This window comes from Cryptotermes secundus, unplaced genomic scaffold, assembly GCF_002891405.2.
Source record: "Cryptotermes secundus unplaced genomic scaffold, Csec_1.0 scaffold238, whole genome shotgun sequence".
Classification (NCBI taxonomy): Eukaryota; Metazoa; Arthropoda; class Insecta; order Blattodea; family Kalotermitidae; genus Cryptotermes; species Cryptotermes secundus.
In genome coordinates, this window is record NW_019728500.1 from 478,262 (window position 1) to 503,871 (window position 25,610).

Genomic DNA, 25,610 nt, shown 5'->3' on the forward strand with positions numbered 1-25,610 from the left:
TTTAAGTTGACTCCCAATGTAGTATTGTAACCATGGAAACAAGAGAGACAACGTCGAGAATAGTTTTTAGTTTTTTATATTTACAGTGTTTAAATGCGAATGATACTGTCTTCACATTTTAGACTGGTAATTTCAGACGCATTGTTGTAGCAATGGAAGAGATTAATGGACAGGATATCTGTGTTATTCTCAGTCTTAAACAAGGCAAGCCACTTTCATGAAAGATCTGCTCACACAGAATTTGACAATCATTTGTACTGGCTGTTATAATTGTTGAAGAGAAACACACTACGTTTCAAACAAAACGTTTAAGTTTTCTTCGTTTTGCACAGTGCACTCATTTCACGTTTGTTGTGTGATATCAGGTTCCATAGATGGGTATATAAATTGATCACTCTGTCACCCTTTGATCCTCTTTTTCTTTCAGGACGTAACTTTGGTCATTTAAATGTGACACCAAGTGAAGGAATTTTTATTGAAGCCACCTTAAATGGGGCAATTTTGGATACAGATGTGGTTCAAATAACTGAGAAGCCGATCTTTGATTCTGAATTAATGTGGGAATTGGATAAGAAAATGCTGAAAAGGTAAATTATTCAGCAGGTATGTAATATTAAAGTTAGTTTAATTCGTCATAACATGTGTTTTCCACAGGTAAGATAATGCTGAATATTACTGTTGTAATTTGATCATATTTGGAAAACCCGTGTGGAGGCAGGGGTCGAATACCTCCACCGTGACCCTGCAAGTCGTAGGAGGTGATGAAAAGGGAAGTCTCAGAGTTGAGACAGTAATATATGGTCTCGAGTGCCAAGGGACTCAGACCCGAGAAATACTGCGCTGGCAAGGACCAGGAGCATATACTAAAGACAGACCCGTCCTCTCGTCAGAGAGGGCGCCCACAGAAACAAGACTGTAACTGCCAAACAGTAATAAATATCTGGTCATGAGCCCCAGGAGGGTGCTTGACACCAAGACTTACTGACTGAGTGGCTGTCAGTCGCAATGTGACTTTGACTTTGACATATTTGGAAGCAGTAATTCAGATTGAAATGTGCTGTGTGAAAATAAGTTGATAATATGTCTAACTGGGAATGAAGTAACCTTTGCCACAGCAATGGCCCACAGCAGATCACATGATGCCACACCATGAAGAATGGACTGTATCAGTGAAGAGTCTTCTAAAAGGATGAAATTAAAAAAAAAAGAAAAATGCATGTAACAGGAAAAATGAAACATACATTCTTTATACAAGCCTTGATCTTGTACCAGTTCTGCATTGCTTGCTATACATCTTTTGTAGTGACCTGCAAATTCTTTGCAGCCCATGAAAAGTGAATGATGTCACATTGTCTTCAGCTCTCTGTTCTAACAGTATAAACATTCGAACTGTACTGTCGTTATATGTAATGCTTGTTTCTTACCACTTTGTCTGCAAAAAAACACAATAGCTGTTATATGAAGATTCTTCCATTTATAGCCTTTACCTTCTTGTCATAATGAGCATTAAAGTAGAATATTAATATTAGTGGAGATCTCAAATATATACATTAACATACATTGGAATTATATTTACAGATTGCGATCTGGAAGGGCTGCAATCAAAGTTCAGTGCTTCGCAGTAAATCACATTCACAGAGGAAGGAATCACATTGGAAATTTTGTCATGTCTTTACGACAGGCACATTTCGTTCCATCTGGGAAATCTTATGCTGTAATTATATGATGGGATACTGTTTTACTAACCTAACATGTATATAGTAACTTGCACATTAATACCACAGTTTGGGAAATGAGGGTTATGGGTTCAAACCTCCCTCTCCAACCCACATTGATGTGAAAAGTTCTCTTCTGGGAAAGGCTGTGTATTAAGCAGAAACAACATTCATATAAAGTGCAAAGTTTATATGCACATATCAGTATTAACATTTACTTTTAACTCATCTAAGATTTTAAACATTACTCCACAATTAAATTCTAGACATGTTTGATGGCCTGCTAGAAAGAATTAATTTGAATGAAAGGAGTTTTTTTTTTTCTTGGTTCTTGCCATGAGCCCCTATATATCCGCTGGCAACAAATTTAACATCTAATGCAGGAAATACAACAAGAAATGCATACTAAATTACAGTAGGGAAATATCCAAGAAAGAGACCACTAGGAATCCCTAGGCATAGATGGAAGAACAATATTCATATTACTATTTTTATTTGTTCCATAAATCCATATTTGGCAATACAGCCTCCAGATATAGAACAAGTCAGTGTATCTTAGAAAAATGAGTTGTGAAGGTGTTATCTGAGTGAAATAGCACCGAACAGGATTCAGTGGTGGTCTTCTGTTAACCTTTGAGTTTTTAATTGGGGATTTTTCCAACCAACTAATGAAAGAAGATCCTATATCATGGTTGCTACATGTTGATTTTCAACTGACAAAGGAGGATCCTATACCATGGTTGCTAGATATTCATTTACAATTTGAGTTCTAGTATTGTGTAACTAAGGAAGAATAGCAGAAAATGAGAAACTGCACTACAGCACTCTTGTGGACAGATAATTCATTTTGATATTTATTGTTTGCTTTGTATGAAAGAGCCAGCCATTACAAATTCTTACAAAGGTTCCCGGCTCCTTATTACATACCAGTGACCGGTATAGGTTAAGTAAAGATTAAAGTAAACTCTGGGTACAAAATCATCCTTTTTTTGTTTTATACCCCAAATTACTGATATAAAATTACATGTGATGGTAGAAACAGTGATAAATTATGAATTACCTATAATTATTGTGTGCCATAAATGGAGAAGTCATGCTCTATTCATGGGAGCACTGAGGAGCATAAAAGAATATTTTAGTTCATGTAAATTAGCAGGTCAAGAAACACTGAATCAATTTAAAACATAATATAAGGTGCATATTAATAAGTATAAAAATATGTGTTGTTCAGGATGTTGGTGAATCTTGGTCAGAGTGGCACAAATTACATGGAGCAAAACCACCTTGTCCAGAACTTCTTTGTAGCCTTAGGGTTGAAGGAACACCAAAAATGTTAGAAGAGGTATCAATAATCTATATAAATTCTGTTTTTAATGTATCACAAAGCCATCAAGCAATCAGTGTACATTGTGTCATTGTGGTGGTCAGGTTGGGTTTCTGTCTGAAACTGTCTGGATCTAGTATACGCCTTTTTGCATACCTTCTCCACCTTTCATGCAGAAAAATGTTGGTGACTTTGAGCTTCATCAGACCACTGCCACAATTTAGAACCCTTTATTAGATGGCCAATTTGTGTGAGTCATTAGTTTCACCATAACTTTCTCAAGAGTGATATTTTGAGGCCCAAGGTTTCAGTCTCAGTACAGGCTATGTTAACCTCTCATGGTTTTCTTCACTCCTTCCAGAAAAGTGCTGAGCTATTACCTTAAAATAGATCATGACCACTTCTGCATCATCAATCATTTTTGCAGTCATAGTACCATTTAATGCTACATAACTAATACAATGAAAAAAAAGGTATCATTAAATACCTGAAGAATCAAACATATTTGTCATCTGGGTGTTCCTGCCTGAGAACAGGATTACTAGACACCTTGCCAAACTGGCATATGCCTGAAAACCATAACTGAAACCTTCAGAAAAAAGTCAATACAAAGATATTGCACTTACTTTCTCCTATATGATTAACCTCGAACATGTTACCTTGGAAACAGAGCTGATTGTAAGTTAAGATGGATAGCATGAATACACAGGAAAACAGATTCCAATCAGAGCCAAAAGATATTTCACATGTGATAACTTTTCTTGCCTGACCTAATATAAGTTTGAAGAGTGCCTTCTTCCAGGATGTGATGTTGTGTTGTCAGAAGTTCACTGATGTTCCTCTGAAACATCAGTGAACTTATATCAGATTACACAGTATCACATCCAAGAAAATAGTACTCTTTGTAGTCAACACTGTGAGAACCTGTAATCCAAAATAATGTATATTTATATTGCATTAAAAGTAAAACTAAAATATGACTAATTTATCAGTCATTAGAATCATTTTAGAGGATGTTGATGCTTTTGTTCATCTGCATTACTAATATCGTTCTTAGTAACTTATGTTTCACTGCCTGTCAAGGATATAAGGACCAAGAGCAGTCGACAGAAGCAACCAAAAACCCAGCCTTCCTATCAGAACCCTAGTACTCAGTGGCATTCAGACAAAGGTATTATCCAGATTGGGTCAGATGAAACAGCCACTGATAATTTCCTTCTCATTGTCTATGTGGGACAGGCAGTGAATTTGGACTTGGTGAGTTATATGTAGTACAACTCTAACAATACTTTGAGGTGCTATTGGAAAGTTCCCAAACTAGGTCAAAAAAGAAATGCTGGCTTAACTTACTCAATTTTGGCTGCCATCTCCTTCAAAATAGTCCCCTTGGAATGTATACAGTGATCCAAACACTTTTCCCACACTTCAAAAGCGCTGTGGAAGTCATTTTCCTTAATGCTGTCGAGTACCGCTTGATATTTCCTTTGGATGTTGGACACTGTGTCGAAGCGTCATACCTTCAGTGACATTTTCAATTTGGGAAACAAAGCAAAATCATAGGGGGCTAAGTCCAGCGAGTAGGGAGGGTAGGGAATGATAACGTTGTTGTTAGTCACAAATTCTGTGATTTTCAGGGACGTGTGTGCGCACGCATTTTCATGATGGAGACAGTTGTGGTTGTGCCAAAGTTCGAGAATTTTTCGTCGCACATTTTCTCACAAGTGTCTCAAAACGTCACAGTAAAAGTCAGAGTTGGCCGTAGTGTTAGGAGGAACAAATTCATGGTGAACAATCCCCTTCACATCAAAAAAACAATGAGCATGCTTTTTGTTGAACTCCGGACGTGCTGAGCCTTTTTCGTTCCTGGTGATTTTGGACTCTTCCATTGCAATGATTGTTGCTTTGTTTCTCAATCATAACTGTAAATCCATCTTTCGTCACCCATTACAATCCTAGAGATAAAAGTTGGATCCTCATTAACCTTCTCTTGTAGCTCAAGACACACATTTATATGCTGCTGCTTTTGATCATTTTCAAGAGTTTGGGAACAAACTCTGTGGCATTGCAGTGCATGTTCAAATTTTCTTTTAAGATCTCTTGGAAAACTCCATAACTGATCCTTATGGTGTCTGCAAGCTCATGGCTTGTTTGGCAGTGGTCTTTGTGGAGGAGTTCTCGAATTTTTTCAACATTTTCTGTCTTTTACTGGCACTTGTTTACTCTGAATGTTCATCATCTTCAACTGACAGTCAAACCGGCCTTGAAATGTGAATGCCATTCAAAAACCGCTGTCCAGCTTAAAGAATGTTCTCCAAAAGTCTCATGAAGCATTTCAAGTGTTCCGGTAGCAGATTTTCCAAGCTTCATGCAAAACTTGACACGTTGCTCAATTTTGCCATCCATCACAGACAAAACTAAACACGAATTTGAAAAATCACGCATGTAAAAACAATGTGTGTTCACAGCGCGGTGTTACATGGCAGACTGATGCAATAGGCTTGCAGAAGTGTGACCTTGGCCTCCCCTCTCATCTTCTTTCACTGACGCAGTTACAACAGTAACAGTTTGGGAACTTTCTGATAGCACTTTCTTATATACTATGCACTAAGATTATACTTGAAGGTTGTCTTCTGAGTTACATAATTTTGTCTGGCATGTAATTCCCAACATTTTCTAAGAATGTACTGCTTCCATCTTCAGAACAGATTCAGGTGATCAAACCTGGAGAAGTGACTGTAAATGAAAAAAATAGAAGGAAGTCTTGCAAGTCATCATCATTTCCCCTTACAATCAAAATAAAAGCTTCATTATATCATAAGAGGAGAGGATTATTGTGAAAAGTATTATGCTGAACTTGATTTTTTAAACACATAGATTTCACAATCTTTTATAAGAAAATTTTAAGCTAATATGGTTATGCAAATGTAAACCTCGTTTAAAGCTCTTTCTTTGTCAGATAATTTTGCATGTCCAACTTTAAACATTTTGTATACTTTGGTATGTGTTTGTTTTATTGTGTATGATGTGTTGGTTAGGATAATTTACATTATCCTTTGAAAATTGTTCTGTAGTTATAACTAATAAAAAGACCACTATTATATCTTCTAAGATACAGAATTAATTTGAAATTTATCCTCTCGTGGAAGATAGGTAGAAATTTTTGAATGATGTATGAACACTGGGACATAAATATTTTTGTGGTTTATAAAATCAATACAAAGTCCGTGACCTAAAAAACATTGTTACACTCGACGGACTTTGTATTGATTTTATGTATAATAGTGTAACGGACCAAAATGAAACAATTCAAAATTTTTGTGGTTTATTTTATGATGCTGTCAGTGTTCGAGACTGTATAGTGTTGAACGGTAAGATGACCAGTGAATAATGAATTGGAAAGGGTTTGGAGAGAAGCAATTTTGGCCTTATCAAGGTGCTATCCAGCATTTTCCTGGAGAAATTAGGAAAAACCATGAAAAACCTCAGTCACGATTGTAAGTATCTGGCCGGTACTTGAACTGAGCACCTACCAGTAACGTATATCACATGTTCATTCTTTGTTCTAGCTCCTCCCAGAAAACTACAATGTTGAAACCGCTACAGAAAATGAGCAATTATATTTTCATTATAGCATTATGGAGTATTCTATTAACACAGCAAAGATACCTATGAGTGACATGTACAAACCTGTTCCTTTAAATGAAAAAATGGTAGTATCATTATGTTCATCGATGGAGAACTTGCAGAAGTGCTTTTCAACTTCATCAAAATTGATAATAAAACTAATGATTGGACAAGATGATATTGGATTCACAGAGATGTCCATGCAAGGTCTAGTACCAAAAACAAACACAACTGTTTTTTGCAGTCTTGATAAGGACAATTCTCTTATGATTGAGAGTCCATGTTTCCTTAAAGGATCTAAAACTGGTGAAGTGCCAACATCGCCAAGTGGTATGCAACCCTGTATAAATATCAGAATTATGCTTAGGTATCAAGGAAAGGAGCAGAAGGATATTGGCCAGGGTGAAGGTCAATTTGAGGATCTTCAGAATGAACCAGCAAGATTAATTCGCAGTTCTAGCTACACAGTTCTTGATACACCAACAGAGCGAATATACAGTGTGCCATCTGTTGATATGGAAGACAGTGGTGGTAATAATACTGAACTAACAGTGGATACAGAGACACAGCATGGTGCTAATGTGGAAGTATGTGACATTGTAAAACAAGGCACAAATAAGAACATTGACCATAAGCTAGCTTCAGGAGATGTATCAGAAGTGGGGAACATGTCACAAAGTTTGAATGAGAGTAAACAAACTTCAGCACAGAATAAAATATCTGCATCTGCTAGTCAATTTATATTACCTTGTTCATGGACAATTAGCAAAAATTATAATTCAGAATATATACTGCATGATAGTAGAACTAAAGAACCAGAAGGAATTTATGATCCTTACCATATATTCAATTTGGAAATCACAGTGCAGAGTGTTGCCTTCCAACGACTTATAACACAAAAGAGATGTTACTTCAGGTATGTAGTTCATTTAACACACATGACTTTCATCCATAATGATAAGAACTGTAGTTGACAAGTGGAAATTGCAGTATATTCTTTGCTATGCACACATTTTGAAATGTTTCTCACAAAGTCTATAAGCATCTTAAAAGTAATATTTTAATGATGAGTTCACCAAGTAAGCATTACTTCAATTTAAGCATAACTTGACAAAAGAATCTTTTGAAATTAAGGTACCATCATTCTGAATGAATTGTTGCATTTTAGTTTATTTTTTATTAAATGTGTAATTTAAGTGTACGAGTATAGTAACATTCTACAGGCAGAAATTAAGTTGTAATTCAATAAGAAGGGTGTTCAAAATATGTTTAACTTTTGATAGTAAAACAGACGGCTGCAAAAGAGCACACTTTTCCCTACAGCCATATAATCTTTACTTTGTTTTGTGCGTTCTTTTCACAAAGTGTGTAAAATCAACATGTAAAATGGAGATACATCTGTCTGCAAGCATGTTTCATCTCTGCAGCTATGAGACATATGATGAAACTTTGTAGAAGTTGCTGGTTGAAATTCATTATAATACCCACTGGTCAATTACAGAGCCAGGATAGCTTAGTAGGTATAGTGACTGGCTACTGGCTGGATGGCCAAGGGGTCGGAGTTTTAGTCCTGGTTGGGTCAAGAATTTTCTCTCCTCCACATCATCCAGACCGGCTCTGAGGTCCACCCAACCTCGTACCCAATGGATACCGGGGGCTCTTTCCCTGAGGGTAAAGCGGCCAGGGCATGAATCTGACCACTCACCACCTAATGCTGAGGTCAAGAAAATGTGGATCTATACATCCACTCCCCCATATGCCTTTATGGCATAGTGCTTAATTATTTAAGCAAAGGGACAACTTTACCTTTACTGTTTTATTACAACACCTATTTTTACATAAAGTTTGAACTAAATTTCTGAAAAAATGGTTCATTGTACAAAAAAAGTAGTACATGGCATAAAATGTCTCATTATGATCTACAGCTTTTATTTTGAAATTGTTTTGGCTATATATTTAACAAAATACATGGAATAATAAGCTCTGGCTTTTAAGCAGTGCAGTAGCTGTAGTGCTATTAGCTTACAACAGTAGGTTTATACCTGCAATAAATATACATCAAGAGTAGAGACATATTCAGAACAGCTCTCAACACATTTGGAAAATATATATACTCTCTGCTTGAATGTTTATCTCTCCACTCATGTTTTTCAAATACAACATGCTTCTAAACTTTGTCAGCTGGGGATGGGGGATATTAATTCTCCCGGTAGTATAAGTTTTGTTGCAAAATTTTAATCTTGGTGGAAGAGGAAATTTTGTATTTCTCAGTACTATAAGCCCAGCAACCATATATACATTCATTCATTCATTCATTTCCTTTATTTTCCATATACCCATACAGGCAAAAAACTTGGGATGTGGAAATAGTCCCTTTGATAATAGATGTGTCCAGATATATATAATAAATTACATGAGTTACATAATTAAAATAGCATAAGTAGTCAATTAACTTAAATAATAAAACAAATTTAATACAATTTAATTAATAAACATAATTTAAAAAGAATATTGCTATAAAACTTAAAATTAATACAATTTAATTTAAATTACCTAAATTAACTGAATTAAATGCATTACAAATTTACACACTTATGACAAATTATATTGATAATATTCATTCATGGAATAAAAAGAATTATCATATAAAAACCTCTTCAGTGCAGATTTAAAACTTCTCTCATCAGTAGCCAACTTTTTTATTGTTTGAGGAAGATGATTAAAAACTTTAATACCTGATATGTATGCACCTTTATTGTACATATATAACATGAGAGTGAATTGAAATGTGCAACATTTGGCCTGCTGGAATAAGTGCACCCATTGAAAATAAAGGCTAATGGCCAAATATGTATATTTTATTGATTATTTGGATTTATGTTGAGGCACTATGCTACAAGCCAGAAGGTTGTGGGTTCAAGTCCCGATGAGGTGGATTTTTTTTTTTGGTTCACCTAATCCTTCCAGCCACACTATGGCCCAGGGGTCAACTCAGCCTCTAATAGAAATGAGTGCCAGGAATCTTCCTGGGGGGTAAAGGGCAACCAGCGCATAAGGCTGACAAACTTACCACCATCTGTGAGCCAGCTGGCTAAAGAAAATGGGGGAGCCTCAATGTCTCACAACTCTATGGGCCTTCATGGCCTGTTACAGGGATAGCTTTACTTTTTCTGTTTGTATTTATTTCTGGTCTCTCAATATTTACAATTTTTGTGGTGAAATTATTCAAATGTGTAGCAAGAGATGGAACAAAAAAATCGTTTTTTTACCAACATTTCAGAGTAATTTGGTCAGTATTTATAAGTGAAATATCGTATTCGTAATACAGAATGGGTTAAGTATATATATCTATATACACCTAATCAAAGAGTTAGTTTCATCTGTTGCTTAGGAAATGCTAGCACAGAACACCTTGTAGAAGTGTTTCGTTTTATCCGTCATTACACCACAGAACCTCAATTCCTATGCAATGGCCCACTGTTATTGCATTTCCATGGAAGTATACTTTCCGGTTACATCCGTTGTTACGCAGCGGAACCTATGCAACGGTGTGTTCTAGCATTACTATGGAAACGACTCCTGGATTCTGAAGATGTGGCATGTTTTTACCTGTTTTTACCTGTCACAGGCGTGACATCTAAATAATAGGTATATAAAAACGCACGTATTCGAATGCAACGTTCTTGCAAAATTTTGAAGCAATCGGTGAAGAACTTTCGGAGATTTTCGACAAGAGACAAACCAACATATACGTTTTTATTTATATAGATGAAACTGTCTTCTCTTTTGCAAATACTCATAATATCAGTGTTATGAATGATTTATTAGTCTGGTAGCAGAATATGTTCCCTTACCAGATGTTCAGTAAATATCGTGTGTAATGAGGTATTATATTTTCTTTCATGTAGATTTCATCATCCAAAGGCAGAGAAAATCAGTAACCCTCATCCAGAGATTGCAATTAAAGAGCCACACAAGGGCATTCAGCTTCAAGACATTAAATGTAAATTAACATTTGTTTCAAACCCTAAAGAAATAAAAAATCTATTGCTAGTATGTCCTCCCATGATTAGTATGTGCAACACCGTGGAAGGTCAGAGCAAACAGTTAGCTGTTGCTACAATTAATATAGACCCTCTCTTGGAGAAGGAGATGGTAAGTAACTGTCATTATTTTCTGATGAGTATTGAATTTTTTGCATTATGTGATTTTTGTAAGAGAATTTTTAATTTCTCATAGAATTACACAGAACCTCAATGCAGTAATTTTAAAGTTTCAGTGTAATTTACTTCCATCCAAGGGACAGAAAAGAAGGCAATAAATACCTTCTCGTTTGTCTCTCTTATAGTTAAAAATGTGTTCAGTAATATTAAATTCACAGATCCACAGACTATATAAAACCTACTGTTCATTAATTACTAACAACCTATGGTTTTTTTGGAGTGGAAATCATAGAAATATCATATAACTAAAGGGACATTATATGAAGTAAGCAGTAATGTATTCATGCAGAGTATATTAATCAACATTTTGGAGGTTTTATTTGGTTAATTTTCTTGGGGAGGGTTTATTTGGGAAGATTTAATTATGGTTCTCTTTGTCAGTGTTTAGATTTGCTCTTCTGACTGAAGCTTTGCTAGGTTTTCAGTCCCACTGGTTAAATCTTGGAATACTATCCTATAATAGGCGATGACTAATTCCTTCCACACGTCCCAATTTGTCATTCAACAATTGCCCATCTGAATGACAGCTGCAACTGATAAAGTGTTATTAGATAAACTTAGAAACAAGATATAATTTTATCTACACTACAGTTGAAATCCAGTGCCTGAAGTGACAAGAGATATTTTCGTTCTACTTACATGCTTTTCTTTACATCATTATTGTCTCCATCTTCCTGCCCAACTTTAAGCACTGCCCAATTCCAGGTTTCTCACTGAAATTCCACTAATTCAGTAGCTCAAATGGGAGTGGCTGTCTGCTGAAAGTAACAGTTTATCTTTCAAGAAGTGAAAGAATAATGTTATTTGTTATAGCTGTAAACTCCAAGTCTTGGTGGACAGAAGCCTTCACATACATTCTGATAGTTGGGGAAAACAAGTTGTTGGTACATGACTATACAGTATTAGTGTGCTACTTGTATTCATGCCATCATTGACCCCAAAATGAAATATGAATACTTCTTGGTCTCTGTCATTAAGGGAGGAACATAGACTGAAGGTGTTTGAGAACAGGGTGTTAAGGAAAATATTTGGACCGAAGAGGGATGAAGTGACAGGAAGTTGGAGGAAACTGCATAATGAGGAGCTTCATAACGCATACTCTTCTCCAAGTATAATTAGAATGATCAAGTCAAGAAGGATGTGGTGGGCAGGTCATGTAGCACGAATGGGGGAGACAAGGAATGTGTATAGGATATTGGTGGGAAAGCCGGAAGGAAAAAGACCACAGGGACAACCAAGGCGTAGGTGGGTGGACAATATTAAAATGGATCTTAAGAGAGATAGGATGGGATGGTATGGATTGGATAGATCTGGCTCAGGAAAGGGACCAGTGGAAGGCTCTTGTGAACACGGTAATGAACCTTCAGGTTCCATAAAATGCTGGGAAATTCTTGAGTAGCTGCAGAATTGGCGGCTCCTCAAGAAGGGCTCAGCTCCATGAGTTAGTAAGACTTTTTCTTTTGTAATTTAAATATTTGGTGCACTTTGTGATAACGTGGTTTAAAGAAGGTGTAATAATAATAATTCACCTGGTGAATAGTGACACATAAGAATGAAGCTGAGTACCCATGCTGTAGAGGGCTAATACTAGAACTATAGTATGAGACATGCGTTCACTGCTCCCTCATCAGGCATTCTGTACACCCTACAACATGTATAAGTCAAGGATGCTATACCTCACAATGCTATACATTCAGGCTGATATAGTGAAAAATTGTCTGACAGATTAACCCTTTACACGCTGAGTTGCTTCAGTTGATTCAGAAAAAGAAACGTCAAAGAACATACATGACTTCTGTAACTTAACCTAACATAACTTAATCTAACTTCTCAGAAAACATATATGTACATCTATAGCATGGAAAGGGTTATGAATCATATCTGCTCCATCTTGCTTCAGTTACCAAGAGAGAAACTGTAAATGACAATTTGCCACTCAAACATATTGAAACAAAATGGTCATATATTATTTTTCACCCACAGAAGCAGTGCCACTATAATACACCTTTAATTGATCTGAAAACAGTGGAACAAGTTGGCATCCTTGGTATCAGACTGTCTCTGGATGATCTTGGACCGAGACAGAGTGAAGACAAGGCTCTGCTTAGTGCAAATGCAGGTGTGTTTAAAGTTCAAGACAGTATACAACATGTACCCTAACTTCTTACAAATTTATACAGAAGAAATCAAGAGAAACCCTTACTAGAAAAAAAAATCTGTGTGGTAAAGTACTAAAACAAAATAAAAATTTGAAAGTATATAAATGGAAGAGATCTCACTGAGATAGTCTGTAATATTATTTACATTGCTGGGGGAAAATCGCCATTATCTCTGTTGACTACTGGTTAAGCACTTACATCTACCCAGAAGACCACAGTATTGTCACGTGTATGAGTGTGACTATAGATGGGGTTTGGATTGGTAATTGGATTTATTGAACTCTTACAGAATTGTGACTATGAGTAATTATAACCGTTTCACTAATTCACACACTTTACAGTTCACTAGAACACACTCTTAAGTCCCTGCTGTGTCTTCACCAGACTTCTGGTAATGGCTTCCAATGGCAGATGTTCCCTTCCTCTGGGTTTTTGAACTGTCCCCAGCCTCAGCTATCAGCTTCTCACAGCAACGGCTCACAACAACTGAACTGCAGTTCTCTGACTAATTCACTCACCAACTAACTCTTCACTAACTGGCTCCTCACTTGTCCTGTTTATAACATCTCAGCATGGACCACAAAGAAAACACCGCTCATATACTGTAGTGCAATTGCTGCTGTGGAATTGTTGCTTTTACGTTTGTTTGTGGAGCCGTTACCTAGCAACGGCTGTTGTATAGTCGCTGCATAACAGTGGATCTTCATGACACAGCATGAATCTTTGCCACCACAAAAAGAACTTTCTGAATCTTCAGATGAATGAGTAGCAAGGCCCATCAAGTGCAACAAGTTTAATATAAAGTAAAGCCTTTACATGTTTCAGTCACTACCAGCTGAAACATGTTGTGTTGTTAAAAATAATATATAATAGCAGTTAATTTTAAATAAATTAATATTTTAGTCTACTCTTGATTTCTAATGGTAGAAATCCCTTTATTACAACTTGTGTTTATCGTACATGTAACGTATTCCTTCGTAGTGTTGGCTTTGCCTTCTGATGACCACTAGTGGCTTAAACGTGTAAAGGCTTTACGTTATATTAAACTTGTTGCACTCAGTAAATCTTGTTACTCTTTCGTCTGTTAAAAAGTGTAACAGGTCAGCATAGCTATTATAAAAAAAAAATTAATCTTCACTTTAGTCTGTAGTTTGAGATGACAGAAGCAATTCCAAATTTTGAACATGTTCAAGTCATATTTGCATCATGCATGTGTCTGTATGCAGATATATGAGTCAAGTGCTTCTGCTCAGGTTTATATGTGACATTAGTTAAGGTGAGGCTTGACTAAATTTAACCATGTGTTTTGCCAGTTTAAAATGGAGAGTAGCTAAAGAATGTAAACCCTCCATTGCATTATTTTACGATTGTCCAGTTGTGAATTTATTTCTTCTCTGTTTCTAGAACAAAAATTTGGATCTGCTGCGTTTGATGACCATATTGCCTTCAAAATAGCAGAGGAGCTAGAAGATTGGAAGGAGAGACAACAAGAACTTTTCAAAGCAAAGGTATTATGCCTCTGATTTATTGATTTTTTAATTATTTAACAGTGCTATTTCAATTACAGTGTGTGTATCTTAGATGTCTGTAAGAAGGGCTTAAGTCTAAAATGGTTCAATATTTCTGGTACAAGGCCTAAGGAAGCTACAGTTCTGTATTGTAATCTGAAGGTCATTAATGCTTCTATAGAGTTCAATCCCACCCCTTTCTTTAACAGTTGGTATACATACTGTTTGTATTGTATTTTTACTTTTTTCATCTGTTTTGCTACATAATAACACTTGGACAGGTCATTCGGCAATACAAGTTAACAAAATAAATCTACAAGTTACAAGCATACTTCCAACATTTGTTACAATCATAAGCGATATATAAATACAACATTCCAGAAAATATACAAGCTACTACATACAGCTCATGAATGGCTGTGACATCCAAACATGAGTACTTGCACCATCCACTTTTTTATTAAAACTAACAGATTCATTTATCATATAAAAAGAATGTTTCAATAAATAGGATTTTAAGTATTTTTTAAAAGCTGAAAAACTCACCCAAGTTTTTTATTTTGTTTGGCTTATATGAATGTGAATATATGATATTAGTTTTGTCATGAAATAATTGATTGGGCAATATATGGAATGAACCATTAAGTTTCCATCTTCATCTATGATTGGAATTCCTTTGATTAATAGTGATGGAAAGGGATTTCCCTCGTAATGCATGCGGATATTTACACTATCATTAAGAGAAGACATCAGAATTTTGTTTTGTTCATTAGTTCAGCAGGCGCATACTTCACATAGAGGCAACACAGATTTGGTAGCATCTTTTTGTGTTTGGCAATTCTAATTGAAATGCTCCTCCACCTTCTTGTATAAATTTTATAAAGTAACTCGAAATTCCATGCACTGTTAGACGATCACCTTCTGTGTTTGGCATTACATGCATAGAGTGCAAAAATGTTATTGGAGTTTCTTTAGAGGATTGGGTTTTTATGCTACTTGTAATGATAAACAGTCAACTATTGATGTATCATACATTATATGTGGCCTATCATAGATACATATGCATATTTTATACCAGTTGGATTTATATTGTATGATAAAATATTTTATTATTATTTTGTTATCTAGTATAAATGATGACAGATTCTATATCTATGTACATAGATCTCTGGAAGCCACATTAAATAAATAAATCGTTTGTTTTCATATTACTCCAAGTCTTTGCATAAATTATATATCACTGGTGGCTTTCTGAATGTAATATGTTCATTGCCATGTATTATATAAGTACTGGTAGATCATTTGCTAAGGAACTGCAATACCTCAGTTGGCATACAACTGTCTATGGGCTGGATGACTGAAGTTCAATCACCAGCTGCAGTAAGACATTTTTCTCTAGTCCAAAGCATCCAGACTGGCTCTGGGGCCCACCCAACGGATACCAGGGGGCTCCTTCCTCAGGGGTGAATCAGCCAGAGTGTGAATCGGATCAGTTCCTTTCATCCAGTGCTGAGGTCAAGAATGATGAACCTGTATCTCCATTTCCCCATGTGCCGTCATGGTGTGTTGCTTAATTAATTAAGCATATAGAGAAAATTGTACGTTTCTAGATAACAGGATGAACTCTACACACAAATTTTCATTAACTTACTGGTAAATTCATATAAGTACTGATAACATGAAATTAATTTATTTTAGATGTAGATACAAGAGATTCACTAGTTATTATCATATGAGAAACTAACTACAGATTAGAGGCAGCTGACAGTTTCTGGTTTTACATTCTGCATAAATAATCTCTTGACCCTGCTGGGAATCAAACCGTGGCCATCCAACCCAGAGCCCATCACTATACCAATTGAGCTAACCTGTTTTTCATAAAACTTAAAAAGAAAAGTTGTTATAGTTACTTAGGTCACTGTTATCACAGTTTCTGCTGTTTGTATGATGCATTCATTTCCACAGTTACAGTATTTCAACAGTGGCACCAGCATCACTCCTACCTCACAAAATCATGCATCTGCCATGTTGCAGTTATTGATTGTAGGAAATTAGCATGAGTGTGGGTTGACCTCCAATGGCAAAATGTTCATTTCAAATTTTGTGAAATTCTGTTAGGCGATTCCAGTGTTCAAATATGTAGATGGATGGACAGTCATGACCATCACTGTGGGTCTTCCTTTTTTGCCTGCTGTGTAAAGAATGTACAAAAGTAACTTGACAGAGGTAACTACTGAAACATTGTATATATTGTATGTTTCAGTTGAAGAAGAAAGAACAGGCCCATCTCTCTGCATTGACTGAAGAATGGAAGAAGAAATGTGTGGAAATGGAGACAAAACTAAACCACAGCGTGGAAGAGTGTCATAGGCTAGCACAATCACTTAGTGATACTACTGATGAACTCCGTCTAAAAATCTGTAAAAACGTGGAAAGAGAACAGGAAGTATGTGAAAAGCAGACTGAAGTAAATGAAGATTAAGCCACTTCCAAATTTCTTAGAGAATGTATCCATTTGAACATGATACATTTTAATTCTCTGACCATTATCATATTTCTCTGTCATTTTATTTCATATTTTGTTGAATCTTTTACTTGAAAGAATCAATAAGATCATCGCTGTCATCAACGTTACAAATTATCTGCTTCTTTGAAGAAGCAGACTGCTTGCATCTGCTCTCACTGTTTCTTTGCTTGCGGATTTTCTAATTTTTCATTCTACCCTGAAGATGGAGGCGATACGTTCCTCTGAAACGTCGTTTAACACCACATCTACACGGCGCCACTTTCCAGGAGACTGCTTTCTTCATAGTCACCGCCGTAAAAACTTCAAATCTTACTTATCTGCTTCTTTGTTTAGTTGCTCTTCTTCTATAGCTGATTGTCTCCCTTATTCACTGATCTTATTATTTCAAATTCCCGACCTACAAGCTAAGATATTTCCTTGATGTACTTTGGTAGGTAAGTACCAGATGTTTCAGAGAAATGTGCTTCTTCCATTTTCAACACACAAGATGGAGGCAGCAGGTTCCTCTGAAACATCTGGTACGTATCTACCAAAACATATGGCGTCACATCCCAGAAGACCATGATCTTCACCTCAAACCTCACAAGAATTTCTTTGATTATTTTTAATATTTCTTACTTATTTTATCACTCTTAAATTTTACTGACTATTTACATAATGAAGAGAAATGAAAATATGATCAAAATAGAAATAACATGTGTCTGGAAGCGAATTTAGGAAAATTGTCAACCTAAGAGCAGTGAGTGGAGGATATTTATCATGAGAAACTCATTGATTTAAACTGCTTTCACAGTATTACTGGGTAGTTAAAAGAAGGAAATTACAAGGAGCCAAACATTGAACTCAGGTGAGATGAAGAGGTGCTTACGGAGTGTGGAAGTAAGTCTCTTTCAATATGACCACTTGAACTGAAAGGGAGAGGGGGAAAATAATAAATAATACACTGAATTAAGGTCCAGTAAGGGCCGCGCCATAACTGAAGCGGTTAGTCGCTGGCTTCCCACCTCTGTGGCCCAGGTTCGATCCCGGGTCTGGTCAAGTGGGATTTGTGGTGGACAAAGTGGCGCTGGGGCAGGTTTTCTCCGAGTACTTCGGTTTCCCCTGCCAATCTTCATTCCACCAATTGCTGCACAATCACCCTCACCTATCATCTGGGGCTGGAACAATAGGCCAGAAGTGGCCGCAATACAAGGGACCTAGTCCCACCCCACTAGCAATAAAAAAAAGGTCCAGTAACATGTTTTGAAGCTAAACTGGTTTAGGATCAGACAGTCAGTTCTGATTCTCCATATTGCATTAACAAAGAGTAACTCAGTTGGTTGGTGAGTGGGTCAGTTAATCATTTAATCAGTTGAACAAGTATCAACTGCACATACTTTCAGTTTTACTGTGCCTTGGATATAGTCATTTTAATACTAATTTCAAATAAATGTACATAACAAAATATAAACACATTTTTAAATTGCAACATGTTTCAGCTTTTTATGGCTATCATCAGGTAAAATATTTACACCCACTGTCTACTTTTACACTTAAAATTAAATTTAAATCCCCAATCAGATAATGGTAATTACAATGTTAAGTAAATTGTTTAAAATTCGTTTCAGTTAAGTCGATATAAGGAGATAACAGAACAAGAATATAAATTGAAGGTTTTAGAGATGAAAAAATCATTTAGAAGAACTGAAGATGATCTATCTCTCAAGGTAATAGAATCTGAATACTTGTGTGGTTTCCATCATTTTCAGAACCAAGAGGTGCATAAATGTGTCTTCCCCAATCTCCTTGAGACCAGAAATTATAATTTGGATATAGATACCTGTGTTCATAATGATACTTAGTACTGATAACAGTATTACTGAGAATTTTTTAGTTACCAGCAGAACATCATGTTTTCCAGTCCTGTTCTATGAAGAAAGACAGGTCATGATTTCACAACAGTTATTGCCAGTTGGTCATTGAGTAAATAATATCAATAGTATTACATGTTTGTTGGATACTACTCTACATTCCAGTCTTTTTATCATTCAGATATGTGATTTGATGTAAGAGTTATAGTTTTTGTTTGTGAAAAAATTGTTATTAAAAAGAATCTAGAAGCTGCATGTTGGTCAGAACCAAAAAAGAGTTTGGGGGCTGCATGTACTCATAGATTGGTAACTATCTAGCTGGCCTTCAAACATTACAATGGAGACCTGATGACCACTGATCTCAGATTTTAACTTGTGTTAACTATATTTTTTATTCAGATTATAAAACTTGAAAGGGAGAAGGAAGGTCTGGAAGAGAAGATTTTTAAAATGGAGAAGGAAAACGCTCTACTGAGAGAAACAGTGACAGCTCAGGAATGTGATCTGGAAAAAATTAAGTACACCTGTCTCACAAAGGACCAAACTTTATCCTTGTTACAGGAGCTGGTACTGTCCTCATTATTTTTCATGAAAACAAAGTATATATAAATATTCATGTTAACAGACTTACTTAATCTCAACCCAGGAACCTGCTATTCCATCTAAGGTGTTTTGTAATTTTCCTCGGTCTCTTCAAGCAAATGCCAGGATAGTACCTCAAGTTAGACCATGACCACTTCCTTCCACATCCTTTCCATGTAATTATTCATTATTCATCCTCATAATCAATCCTATATAGTCTTTCCTACTGACATGCAAATGTCTGAGGTGACAGCATTACTTCAACAAGAATTCAATGTGGAGTGCTGAAAAACTGTATAATAAGAGATCTTTTTAAAAACATGCAACATCTGTGTCATCTGTGTTTGAAATGTAAAATAATATGACAGTTGTATGATATATACATATTGTCATGTGTAGGGGGTATGTGTGACAAAATTAATGGCTTCTAGTTCAGATGATCATCATGGAGCACCATTGTCATACAGAATTTTCAATAGCTATTAAGCATGCTGACTACAAATTTGGCATTTGTAGAGATGTTTAGGACTGTTAACGTTTCTTGGAGTGCCAAAACAGAAATGTTAATTATCCATTCACTGAGATATTCAGCACCATGACATTGAAAATATATTTCCTTTTATTCATTTCTTTTAAATTATCTGATTTTGCATTGTCTTTATGTTAGTTTATGATGTTTCTTGCTTGCACAGAAATCAAGTGAAGAGAAACTGGAATCAGCCTTGAAGTCCAAATCATTTTTCAAAGAACAGTGGGCTAATGCAGTAAGAGAAATTAATCATATAAAAAATGAACATCAACAGCATGTTCAAATTCAGATTAAACATAATAAAGAAGAACTAAAGGATATCAGGTAAATTTTCAAATTAATCACATAAGGAACTCCAATTTTTATGACCGAATTGACCTATTTAGAACAGTACTTCTCTCTTAGAGATATGTGGTGCCAACATATTTGTTACTGTAACCAAATACTGTCCATTGTTCTGTGTGGATGCAACATACAGCCTGTAATTCTGATCTGTGATGATGATCCCAGACTTTCAGGGTGTGATGCCATGCAGTGTGCTCCTGAATGTTGGTACCTCTCTACTACACTACATGGCACCACATCCTATAACATCACAACATTCATCATTTTGAGAACCTCAAATCTCCAAGTTTCACAGTTTATAGATGCAGAATTGAGAGACATTCATTTCATGAAAGTTTTCCATAAGACATCCAAGGAAAGGTCAGCATATTATAATCATTGAGAAGGAAAATTAGTTTGAATTTGTCATTAATTATTAAATAAAATAAATGCACAAGATATAATATAATTGTTTTCTGATCTACCACAATGCACACGCCTTGTGCTAAAGAAAGGAAAAAATTTTCACAAATTTTACCATAACCCATTCTCTATTTTGTCACAACATCAGAATCTGTCAATCACTTTCAAACTCTGGTCCAAGAAGTAATTTAATTTAGGTGGTATGTGATATTTTGGATTTGAATATTTTTCTGTGTTCTGGGCAGGTAAGGCAGATCCCATCTTCTGTTAATATTACACTTTACCTGGAGGGGGAAGGCGGGAGGAAACCTCTGTATTGAAAATGTACTTGTATTATATAGACAATACTTATTCTGTTGTTTCAGAATTTAGTGTTCAGTTGTTAGTCTCTAGATATGTCAATATGCTTTTTTATTATAATCTATGGCATACTTCACTCACGTATTTCACACATTTATTTTTATCAAGAATGGCTGGAATTTGAAATAAATGTTAAAAGGGTAGCCCAAGCTACTGTGGGGGCTCTTGATGTGTAGTCTTGTCATTACTCCTATGACAACCCACTTCTTCGGAACAGTTTGTTGGCCCTGAAAAGGACCGTGGCTGATGAGATGTTTGACCGGTGAGGTAGCGCGGCGCGCGCCGGTAAGGAGAAGGGCTAGTTACGGTGAATGTGGGATGTTCCCACACTACTATGTATAATTTCTGTGTCTGTACCAGTTTTCAGTCTGAGTCCAGGATAATATTTTAAGTTCTGAAACATAACCAGGTGTTTTAAATATTAAATTTCAGTGATTTGTAATGTAGTCGGTACAAGTAAGTGACAAGACATGCGTATACCATAATGAAAACATCATTGTGAAACCAAAATCTTTAAAGAATTGTTGTTACCAAATTGACATACACTACTCTTTTCTTTTTTTTTTTTTTAGTAGGAAGATTGAATGATGGATAATGTCCAAAAAAGTCAATAATTGTACATGATATTTTATCTCCATGTTAATACATGGACACTATTTCAGGTCAGTAATTATTTAAGACTGGAACTGAACTGAACATTTACTGCATATTAAGCCTTCAGTGTAGATCTATCATGTTTGGAAAATCCTTACAACAAAATATAGATGTAATGGCACCCTCATTCAAGGCAGTGTAACACGTCATTCAGTGTACTCCCTTGTACTTGTCAGTTTGCAGAATTTACTGGGTGAAAGCGAGAAGGAGATGAAAGAAGATCAGTCAGTAATCCAGCAATTACGAACAGAGATGAACACAATCAAGTCACATGGTGGTCTGGGAGATGCCTGTCAGCAATACAGTGAATTCCTTAATCCACATGTACCACCACAGCACTGTCCTTCTAACACTATCTCAATGCATTCAAAAAAGGTACAGTAAGTATTAGCACTGTGAAATATGTCACTGTATTCAGCTGTAAGAGTAAATACTTTATATACAAAGGGCGCTCCATATATAATGCCTCCTATTTTTTTGTGTTAATATGTAACATCTGAGCTGGATGTTGGTGGTGTTGTAGTAAAGGCTGAACCTTCCCGCCAATGTACTGTTAGTTTGGTTGTCGTGCGACAGATAGTGACAGCAGAGCAGTCTACCAAAATGGCGTTTGACATAGAAGTGCGTACGAAACAGAGATGTGTTATTGAATTTCTCACTACAGAACAAATTGCACCCATTGACATCCATCGATACTTGCTAAAGGTGTCGGAGATGATACAGTGGATGTCAGCACAGTGAGGCGGTGGGTAGTGCGTTTCAACAGTGGCAAAAGTGAAGTGCACGACAAGCCACACCCTGGGCATCCCTGCTCAGCTGCCACTCCTCACAATGAACAGCACCTCGATTGACTCATCCGTACAGATCAGCGGATAACAACCATGGAACTGTGTGCACGGCTTAATATCGACTGTAATGCATTGGAAACGATGTTGGGGAAGCTGGATTATCCTGCGGATGCTTACACAGGACCACAAAACTCATCGAATGGAAGTCTCTCAGGACCTGTTGTGCCAGGTTGAGGCTGAAGGCAACAAATTTCTGGACAGCATCGTCACCGGAGATGAGACATGGTGTCACCACTATGAGCCAGAATCTAAAAGACAGTCCATGGAGTGGCGAAAAAGAAGTTCAAGACACAGCCATTGGCAGGGAAAGTGATCTGCATGGTCTTTTGGGATAGGCGGGGTGTGATTTTGTTAGATTTCCTGGAGCCTGGTGAGACTGTCAATTCTGAACGCTAAAAGACGACGCTGACTAAGCTGGAAGCCCGCATTTCCTGAGTCAGGCCAGAGAAGCAGACAACCTTTCGCTTGCAACACAATAACGCTAGACCCCATACCAGTTTGGCAACCACTGTGCACATTGCAAAGTTTGGCTGGACTGTCCTGCCACATCCACCTTATAGCCCCGATTTAGCACCTTCAGACTTTCATCTCTTTGGGCCTATGAAAGATGGACTATGTGGGCAACATTTTGCAGACAACGATGCTGCCGTTGCAGCTGTAAGAAAGTGGCTTGCCTCTGCTGGCACAGAATTTTACGAGCACGGCATACAGGCTCTTGTTCATCACTGGCAAAAGTACATAATGAATGGTGGTGATTATGTGGAAAAATTACTGTAAGTAGCTGAAATCTTCCTGTGTTTAACTGTGTTATTGTGCTTTCTGTATCTGTTGTTGTTTTCATTAAACGAATAGGCATAATATACAGAACGCTCCTCGTATATTATAGCAACATCACCTTAACCATCTGACACATATGTTGGACTGTTTCCATCACCTCATATTTTGGTTATGAAACACGTTTTGGTAGCTTGCTCTGCCTGTCACTGGGTAAAATTATGAAGTCTACTCAGCTGGGTCCATCAGGCTGTCCCCGAGGATATGACAGCTCAAGAAATGGTGAATAAATTTTCATGAAATCAGATATGCCAGAGCTATACTAAAATTTGTAGACATATTCCAGATTTATTCAAAACCTCACAATAACAGATGCTGATAAGCAGTAACAAAATAAATATACCAGAAACTCCTGTGTTGTGTTTCAGCCCAGTTCAAATACTAATCTGAATAGACCCAGCTCCTTGCAACAGGAGGGACATGAATTACAACTCAAAGCCCTGATAGAAGAGCGAGATGTGCTCTTGAACACAGGTACCTACTCACTTGAGGATCCAGTAATTGCGAAGTTGAACCATGAAATAAGAACTCTTCTATCCAATGGAATAACATGAAAACAGGAACTAAATTTATGTTCTTTGTAAACTAAGCAAGAAGATTTGTTAGTTGACTGTAGGGATGGCACATTTACATGCATAGAATAATGGAATATTTTTATATGATTTTGTAAGAAGAAAATATTTGTATATCCACCAAGAACAGTGATGTTAAGGTATGTCATGTATATTTATAACAATAAAGGTATGTCATGTATATTTATAACAATAAACTATTTGAATTTATGATGCAAGAAGCTTCCTACTTCACATATAAGTTATTAGCAGGTCCCTGAGATGAAATACTATCTAGATTGGTGCCGAATATCCAGTTAGACTCCTGATTAATCCTTATACAGTTCCAGGCTTGAATCTCAGACTATATAGTGGCTATCTTGATTTAATTTTTCCTGAGTTCCCTCAGTCCCTGTGAACTGCTTCATGTCTCATCCTTCCCAGCTCATTCTTCATGACTATGTTGCCATATGATGCTGTATATCCTATGCAACTGACAGAGCATTGTGCCCATATTAAGTGCCATGATAGTCACTGGTGCATGCTGCAGACCCTTTGCCTCATGCCAGAGTATTGACCAGTGCCTGCTGTACACCATTTGCTTCACATACTGGTGGTAACCAATGTCTGCTGCAGACCATTTGCATAATGCCATGGCAATCACCAGTGTCTGCTGCTGACCGTTTTACCTCACACCGTGGTAGTCACTGGTGTCTGCTATACAAGTATAATACTTTAATATTTTTCTATGCCACTGCCATATGCATGCTGGGTTCATGCAGTCTTCAAGGAATGTGTCCATTATGGCCTGAGCATACCACTCATCAGCATTCATGATAAGTCACAACAATGTAAAATAAACATATGCCTCATCATTTGGCCTGGGACAGAAAATATGTACACAAAAAAGTCAGCATATTAAGTAACCCAAAAAGACAGACACATGGTCAAGACTATGGGGAGAACATTCATAAAGTCCAAGCCTTTGATCCACTTGAACATCACAATCTAAAAGATAAACTTATCTCCACTAAGTACATGTCCATGAAGGCCACTGATAGTGTTTTGCAGTTACCCTTTAGTAAACAAACCACAACCACAATGTTTGTGGTTACTTCTGTGTAAAACAGATCAGGAAGCACAGTTGCCATCGTTTTAAGAAACTGATACCTAACAAAGGTGGAAGACAGTCCATAAGCAGAATCCATGGACAATCAACAAACACATCAACAAGTAAAATCCCCTGACATTTTCTTAAGTAGCAGCTATATAATAGTGTTTCAAGGCAAAATGATTTGAATGTTTCAAGCTTTACTCTTCAGTACTGTAACATCTTACCATTCCAGTTTTTCTCCTCCCCGGAGAGAAATTACAATAAAGGACATGGACATGTGATGTAAAAGATATTTACTGTTACAATCACTATCAATCAATCAATCAATCAATCAATCCCCCAACAGCGTGATCCATGAAGGACCCTGGCCTCTCCTAAAGCTTTCGCCCATTCACTAAACAACAAATCAATTCTATATTTGTTTATGTGCTGAGCTCAACAGCCAGTGATAAATTACAGAG

General features: G+C 36.5%; 1 protein-coding gene across 5 annotated transcripts; it reads left to right on the forward strand.

The window, feature by feature from the left end:
• Window positions 1-29: 29 nt before the first annotated feature.
• On the forward strand, window positions 30-24,141 carry LOC111865211 (centrosomal protein of 120 kDa). Of its 5 annotated transcripts, none has more exons than XM_023853068.2 (15): window positions 30-204; window positions 428-587; window positions 1,579-1,714; window positions 2,947-3,057; window positions 4,123-4,296; window positions 6,606-7,579; window positions 10,572-10,818; window positions 12,870-13,005; window positions 14,450-14,553; window positions 16,817-16,999; window positions 18,688-18,786; window positions 19,330-19,497; window positions 20,205-20,365; window positions 21,979-22,177; window positions 23,853-24,141. In XM_023853068.2, exons 1-15 carry the CDS (start codon window positions 153-155, stop codon window positions 24,036-24,038), a joined length of 3,090 nt encoding a protein of 1,029 aa, XP_023708836.1. In that variant the 5' UTR covers window positions 30-152; the 3' UTR covers window positions 24,039-24,141. The 5 variants fall into 5 exon arrangements, with proteins under 5 accessions (XP_023708836.1, XP_023708838.1, XP_023708837.1 ...); XM_023853071.2 differs by having other exon boundaries at window positions 37-126; XM_023853070.2 differs by lacking the exon at window positions 19,330-19,497.
• The last annotated feature ends 1,469 nt before the right edge of the window (window positions 24,142-25,610 follow it).

Excerpts from the sequence above, each read along its gene's own strand:
- LOC111865211 (XM_023853068.2), top strand. The coding sequence starts at position 153 with ATGGAAGAGATTAATGGACAGGATATCTGTGTTATTCTCAGTCTTAAA. Across the intron at positions 3,058-4,122 it reads CACCAAAAATGTTAGAAGAG|GATATAAGGACCAAGAGCAG; the intron begins GTATCAATAATC and ends CTGCCTGTCAAG. Across the intron at positions 13,006-14,449 it reads TCTGCTTAGTGCAAATGCAG|AACAAAAATTTGGATCTGCT; the intron begins GTGTGTTTAAAG and ends CTCTGTTTCTAG.